Source organism: Phaethon lepturus, unplaced genomic scaffold, assembly GCF_000687285.1.
Source record: "Phaethon lepturus isolate BGI_N335 unplaced genomic scaffold, ASM68728v1 scaffold13935, whole genome shotgun sequence".
NCBI lineage: Eukaryota > Metazoa > Chordata > Aves > Phaethontiformes > Phaethontidae > Phaethon > Phaethon lepturus.
The window spans coordinates 15,423-22,663 of NW_010541267.1; the positions used below are offsets into that span (position 1 = coordinate 15,423).

Below are 7,241 nucleotides of genomic sequence, written 5' to 3' on the forward strand. Positions count from 1 at the left end.
ATGACAGTCTTATTTCTTTTATCACAATTGTTTGGGCCCGTACAAAACGGGAACTCCTGTACCCAGCTCAAATAGTGCTGCCCAAACTGGGTAGAAAATAAATATAAACCATGTCTGAATGATTTTTCAAAGATCAGTGCTGGTTTCCAGAAGTGATACTGTATTGCAGTGTGTTGTATTCTTCTCTGTGCTGAGGTTGTCAGGATTCTTTTTGTTAAAAAATTTTTTTTTTTTTGTTAAAGAAATAAATTTCTTTTATTCAGTTGATAGGCTGCTATCAACTATTTAGATGTACTAGTCCATAGATGCAAAAGCTTCTTCTATTGACTGACTTCAGCTTAATGATAGTGATTGGGATTGGTCCAGTCAATAGTGGCATTTTTTTTTTCCTTACATTCCTTAATCCCCAGTAAGTATATGGACACAAGAAAGTGATTCTAAGATTTATTCCAAGGTCTAAGTTTTAGAGAAACTACCAGATAGGAGTATTTAATTCTGAGCAAGAAGTATTAAAGTGGTGGTAAAAGATAATTTCAAAAGAAACATTGAACCATGTTTCCTTATTTTAAGGAAAGCTTTGTGAATTGTTAGAACACCACAGTTAATAGTTGAATACTTATGGCATGCAGCAGCAGCCGAGGTGGTGATAAGAACACTTTCATTTACATGCTCTTTCGGTTGTGACAGGGTTGCAAATAGAAGATAATTTCCAATGAGCTGGAATTTATGATTGTTTTTTTATGTTCTTTATACCCATCTTCTATGGCAAACAAATCATAATTCCATTGCAGTGGAAGACAGATCAACATATTCTGGAAATGCTTTTCATAATATATTGCTGAATCCTCTATGAAAATATATTTATCTCAGAAACAGGAGAAAATTGGTTTCTGTATGGATGTTTCCTCACAGAAACTGCAACAGCTGTTGGTTGGACTACCTACTCCTCTAAGTATAAGTAGTGAATATCTTAATGGGACTAGAGTTCTTAGGTACATTTTTTCCTGGTTCTCTCTCTCCTTGGGAAAGGCAGGATGGGCGAATATTCTGACTGTGCAACATACTTGGAGTGAAAAATAATGCAGAAGGAGAAAATTTTAGCCAGTCCTGGCTGGAGCAAGATGGAAGTTACCTGAACAGTCTAGACTTCCCAATTGAAACTGGAGACTCTGGTGGATTTTCAGCAAACCTGTGAGCTGAAATAGCTCTGACTGTGACTTAGCACCCAATACATGTAAAATAAAAGGGAGTGTGCTAGGAGAGGCCAAGACCACAGCAAAGAATTACCTTTGTTTAAATGCAAATGTGAAACCGGACTCTGACTTTATTAATAAACATTAGTCTGAAACCCAAGGTAGGCATGTTGCTTTTTGAACCCATAACCATAGTTAACCTATCCCTATAATTTCTTTATCTTTCAAGGCTGATGAAACCACTCAGAGTGATACAAACATCTCATCAGGGGAAGCAAGCAAAAGAAGCATTCATTTTCTGCCTAATGAAACAAAACTAGATTCCCAACTAGAAAACAAAGACTTAAATACCAAAGAAAAAGGTGATCCAGGTGTAGATGAAGATGATGTAGAGGGAGATTCTTTTTTTGATGATCCTATACCCAAACCAGAAAGAACTTATGGCTGGTAAGTAACATGGATGTTCTACTTAATACAAGTTTATTTTGTCCTTAGTATGCTTGCAGACCTTTGAGAGCTAGGTGATGTTTGATTATTCGCACTTGTAAATGCGAGTGTTTAGTTCTGTTCTGTAGCATTTTGTTTCTGAAATGTGCATTTCTATGATTCCATTCTTTGAAATGCACAGTGTCATCTGGGATCTCTTGGATGTACCATGAGTAGTAAAACCTGTAGCACTTTAAGGTGCATCAGTTAAACTATATAATGTCCCCAGCCTACTACTTTGGTGAAATGAACATGTATGAGGCACAGACATCAGTGTTTCTTCTTGCAGAAGAGCTGCAGTGGTGATCAGCGCTAAAGGAAGTGGACAATGACAGGGATAGTGTTTTAGATATCTGTATGGCTTTGTAAGGAGTACAGAAAATCTGGTGAATGTGCAAACGGGCTTTATAAACTGTGAGAATAAGCAAAGTTTTCTCACAGCTGAGGGTTTCCTCTTCACATTGCAGCACCTCTTGTGTGCAGTTCTATGTTTTCAGTGAAGTGTTGTTATTTCTGCATCTGCCCCGAGCTCCTTTAACTAGCCTTTAAAAAGTCTAACCATTGTAGCAGGTGGTTGTGTTGCCATAAAACGGGTTTAAATGATATCTTGGAAAAACAAGAAAAGTCTGGGAAAACTTCTCAATAATAATATTTACTCATTTCTTACTGTTTGAGTATTTTCATATGACAAGAAGGGAAATTCACTTTGAAGTTGGGTAAACTATTTCTTTAAAAAGACCATCCAAGAAAAAGACTCTTAATTATTCAGTAAAATAAGGATTTTTTTTCACAGTAAAGAAACTCCCTACAGAAAGAATTATTTCCGGATTATGTGTGTCTGTAGTACAGTCACAGTCCACTAGGTAGTAATTTGTAGCTCATAATGTTATTGTGATGTAGATATTATAGTAATGTTCCATAATAAGGTTTGCTGAATATGTTAATAATAAATGAGCTAGCAACTAATTGTAACTGGGCTGTCTCTGGGTCTTTCACCTCTACCCTCCTGGCAGCTCCTCTAGAGGAGAAAAAAGAACGTATTCTTTGAATTAAATTGAATTTTGAAATCCCTTTGTGAGCACATTGTGCTGGTGTGCCTGAGTCCCAAGGAATGAGTAAGTAGGAGAGGCGCCAGCATCGCTTTCTTTGCAAAAAGGTAAATTCCTTATGGGAGCTTTTCCCATTCCTGTAAGAAGGGTGGATTAGAGAGGAAGGAAGGGAGCAAGCAGTTACTAAGAACTATAGTAGAGTAAGAGATGATCCAAGTTCTCATTGCCCGTAGGTCTCTGACCCCCTGTTTCAAAATTTTGCAGTGTTTTAATACATGATGATATATATGATATTTTGGTGACATAGATATAATGCAAGAGTCAAATGTTGTCTATTACTAATAGGAATGGACTCATAGTAACAAACAGTTCCAGTAATACTAAATGTCAAAATCTTGATCTCTCTTTAATAGTGTTTCTTCATACTTCACTTGCAAGTAGCATTTGAACTCAACAATTTAAATGTATGAATGGAATAGGTTGTAGCCAAGTGAACTTCAACATGTGATGATGAGCTCTATCTTGCTCTGAGAGGTTTTCATTCTGTGAACCAACTGCTCTTAGGACTAATAGTTTTGTCAGACATAATCTCTTCTAGTTCTAAAACTAATTTAAATACTGATTTATATCTGAATCTTTCTTCTTTTGGCTGCATTTACATGTGGGGATAATGAAAGGCCCCTTGATAAAAATAGTGATGCTGATGAAGGTGCAGGAGCTCTGTCTGTGAAAGAAGGCAGGCAGAAGTCTTTGCGTAGGTGAGAAAGTGACTTTCTAACTGAATGTCTTGCTTGACACTTGTGCCAGTAAACTGCCTACTGTTTTTAGACTGCAGAACGAATAGTCCTTTCCCCTTGCTGTAAATATTGCTGTTCTAGTTTAATGACAGTTTTCTATTATCTACCAAAGAAAATCACTACGCACATTTTGCAGTTCTATGGAGTACTTATTTATTTGGTTTGTTTTAGGAAAACTGAAGCTAATAGAGCAGGAGGCCTAGCATCTCTTTCTGATGCACCGCCTCTAAAAAGTGGGTTAAGCTCCCTGACTGGTGCACCTTCGCTAAAGGAGTCTGATAGTAAGTTTTCACATGTCTTTGTGTTTTCATGAATGTAGGAGATATTTCCTGTAATGTAATGAATTATCTACACACTCAGATGCAAATGTGATTAAATATGTGGCCCCCTTCTGGTTGTAATGTGCTTTATAGTAATGCTTTTCTCACTGAGGGATCACATACTGGTTTTGATACATTATGCTATCATTGGGGCATCTTATGTTTTGGAGCATGAAATACTTATCTACGCTCTTTTGGGTTTTTTTTTTCCTGTGTATATAAAGCAGTTTTCAGGAGTATAAAATTCTACTGCTCAGTTTTTAACTGAAACTAACTTACTCCTTTGTGGTGTTATCTTACATTATTTGCACAAGTTCTTTGGGGATATTTGCTTTCATGTTGTAAAACCTGATCCTGAATACTGTGAGACTGTCTCTGTTTGCTACTCGTGTTATTAAATGTTAGCAGAGTTCAGACCTGAAAACTGGATATAATACTACCATGCTATACTATAAAATGATATAAGTTGTTATAAAAGAACACGTTGTAAATGGTTGAAGGGTATGTTTAAGTGGGATCTAACTAAAGAGTCACAAGTCAAATTGACGAATGTTTTTGTTTTCTTACAGATTTGAATAGAAACTCTGTTTTGAAAGACCTGCGGTTGGTGAATGCAAAACTGGGATCACTAGAATTAGGCAAGTAACTGCTAAACATGAAGAAGCTCTGAGATTTTAACTGTAAGTTCCAGACCAGCTTCTTAGAGGAATCTGAGAAACTGAAATACGCATTTTGAACTAAAATCTTCACCTTTTATTCTGCCACTGTAACACCATTGTGAAACTTACTGGAGTTAAGAGCAAGATCTGATCTAAAGGAATACAGAAAAGCTAAAACTGGTCTTGTATGTGGGTTAGTATTTTACACATGCAGCAAAAATTTGATTTGTTCTGTGCATACATTTGCTAATATAAAGTGCTATCTTTTTTTCTAGGTTTCTAAGAAAAAAAGAGGGTTTATATTTGTGGAAATAAACAGCCAGACTTAGCCATACCGAGTCTTACTGTTTTTCAGTGGCATGTTTACTTGCCCTCCACACCTTTGAAAGTTGCCTTGTAAACTTTAGGAGCAATATGAAGGTGATGTGATATAAGACCTATCAGCTCGCTCTCAAAAGAGAGCTGGCAAGTGTTTAAATTTTGTCTTCAGCAACGTAGTCAACATCCTGAAAATGTGTGTTCAATTCCAAAACAGTTTGTGTAAATGAGATTAACTAATGACAAACGTAAACTTGTCTTCTCTTCCTAATCTGCACAAGTAATTTAGTATGCTCCCACTTTTGCTGGGCATCAAACTGTGTATTTTGGTGTAGGAATAGATTCTTTTTTTGCATTTCCTGAAGAGAAAACTTGTTTGATTAATACCTTTTAATATTATTTAGGTAATGGAGATGACGATGAGTATGCTGATGACTTCAACAGGTAAGAGAAGAATGATACTACAGTAGCGTAGTATTTCATGCATTATAAGCATATCCACTAGCATATTTGAATTATTTTGTAGTATGTCAGCTAATCACTGTTGCTGGAGTCTGTCAGTATCTCTGAACTCTAAACTTCAGTTTGCTATTTTAATACATATAGTTACAAATTAACAAAACAAAACAGATCTTTTTTGGGTAGGGGGTAATGAGTTCCTTAAAAACCTGGTGCTAACTTTAAGATGATGAGAAGCTGTTGGTTTTTTTGTGGAAGGTGGTTTTCTTTTTTCCCTGAACCATGCACTTAATGTTTTAATACTCTAATCAATGCTATTAGACAATGAATATGTGTATGCTGAAATACTCAATTAAAAAATAAAGCATCATGAGTAGTTGGTAATAAATATTTAACAGCCTCATCCTTATGATGTGAAGGTATCGGTGTTGTAAACTGCAGGATTGAGGCCTAAGTATTTATCATGGCTTCATTTAGGTAGAAAGCCTTTAGTTGTTATGGGTTTTTTTAAGTAACTTCATATTTAACTTTCTAGGAAGTGAAATTCTAATCAAATGTCAGGTATAAAGTAAAAGTGAACGTAGTATCTGGATGTTCAAAAAGAAAGTCTGCTTTTTATGGTTATGGTTTTCTTTCTCTTTAGTACTAGTCATCGCTCGGAAAAAAGTGATATCAGTATTGGTGAAGAAATAGATGAAATTTCTGTGGAAACAGAGGAGTCGAACACCAGCGATAAAGTATGAGTCTCTTAAAGTTGTTCTTCTTACTTTCTTCTGATATTGACTTTTTTTAACCTTCTGTGAAGGAATTTGCCATTATCATAGTTTCTTAGGATACATGTTAAGATTGTATTATTTATGTGTTGTACTTATACACCTAGTATTCCTACCAAGTTAGATACTATACTAATTAAAAAAGAAAACAAAAACCCCACAACAGTTGTTGGGTAGCACAATTCACTGTTGGTTTCTGGGCATGTAAAATGTATTTGAGACTGGTTTAGTATCCAGCATAACGATGTCTTATCTCTGTATCTCGATCTGTCTGAGCACCTCCTAAAGGAGTGTGAAATCTCACTGAAAAACCTTGAGGCGAAAAGGATGGGATGCTATATGAAGGACTACAAGAAATAATCCTTACTGTTTCTATGATTTCTGAGTTTGTAATTTCATTTATTTTCTAGCTTGAAGGCATCACGCAAGACCTTACCATTTCTCAGTTAAGTGATGTTGCAGATTATCTAGAAGACGTGGCATAGAATTGAACAGCAAAAATGTTTCATTGTGCTGGACTAGAAGACTGCTGTGGACTGTTAATTTCAGACAATCACTTTTTGCTGGAATGTCCACTCCCTATTTGTGCCTTGTGTTTCAAAAAGACTGTAGGTGGAGAAGGCTTTTAAATATTCTTAACAAGAACTAAATGAAATGGAGCGATCCCATTTGAGTCTGACATCAGAATTATGTTCTTCATTTGGTTCAGCCAAACCTTTTACAGCAAGAGGTGGATTTTCCAAGCAGAATGTCCATTGCTGGCAGTGGGCATAATAAAAAAAAATCGATAAGAGAACATCTACAGAGAGTCATGTGGCTTTATAGTGAACTTGTACTGTTATTGTAACAGTCTGAATTTTTTTTTAAAGATAACCAAAGCAAGAACCTTCAGAGATAGTGGTTCGACTCACACTTCTTTTAACACAACTTTGTCAAGTCAGTGTATATTACATATTTATGGTAATTGTAGCCACAATACCTAATTGCTCCAGACTTACTTGAAACTGCTGTTTTTCAGACTCAAGTATCTAAACTCTCAAATCTAAATTCAGGAGCTAAATTTAGTACTAGTTTTAACTCCAAATATTCTTGTTTAAATATGTTTGTTAAGACCTAAGCTGTTTCTATATATGATCATTTCATTGATGTTATCTGTTGTTAAATCACAAAAAGTAATTTTGTAACGA

At 35.6% G+C, this 7,241-nt stretch overlaps 1 protein-coding gene across 1 annotated transcript in view; it reads left to right on the forward strand.

The window, feature by feature from the left end:
• The window catches only part of FGFR1OP (FGFR1 oncogene partner), a 16,123-nt gene extending 9,169 nt beyond the window's left edge, over window positions 1-6,954 (forward strand). The window contains exons 7-12 of the mRNA XM_010287687.1: window positions 1,423-1,640; window positions 3,697-3,806; window positions 4,415-4,483; window positions 5,227-5,266; window positions 5,925-6,018; window positions 6,465-6,954. Of these exons, the coding sequence (XP_010285989.1) occupies window positions 1,423-1,640; window positions 3,697-3,806; window positions 4,415-4,483; window positions 5,227-5,266; window positions 5,925-6,018; window positions 6,465-6,539 (606 nt within the window). The 3' untranslated portion in view covers window positions 6,540-6,954. The remainder of the gene's footprint in view (window positions 1-1,422; window positions 1,641-3,696; window positions 3,807-4,414; window positions 4,484-5,226; window positions 5,267-5,924; window positions 6,019-6,464) is intronic.
• The last annotated feature ends 287 nt before the right edge of the window (window positions 6,955-7,241 follow it).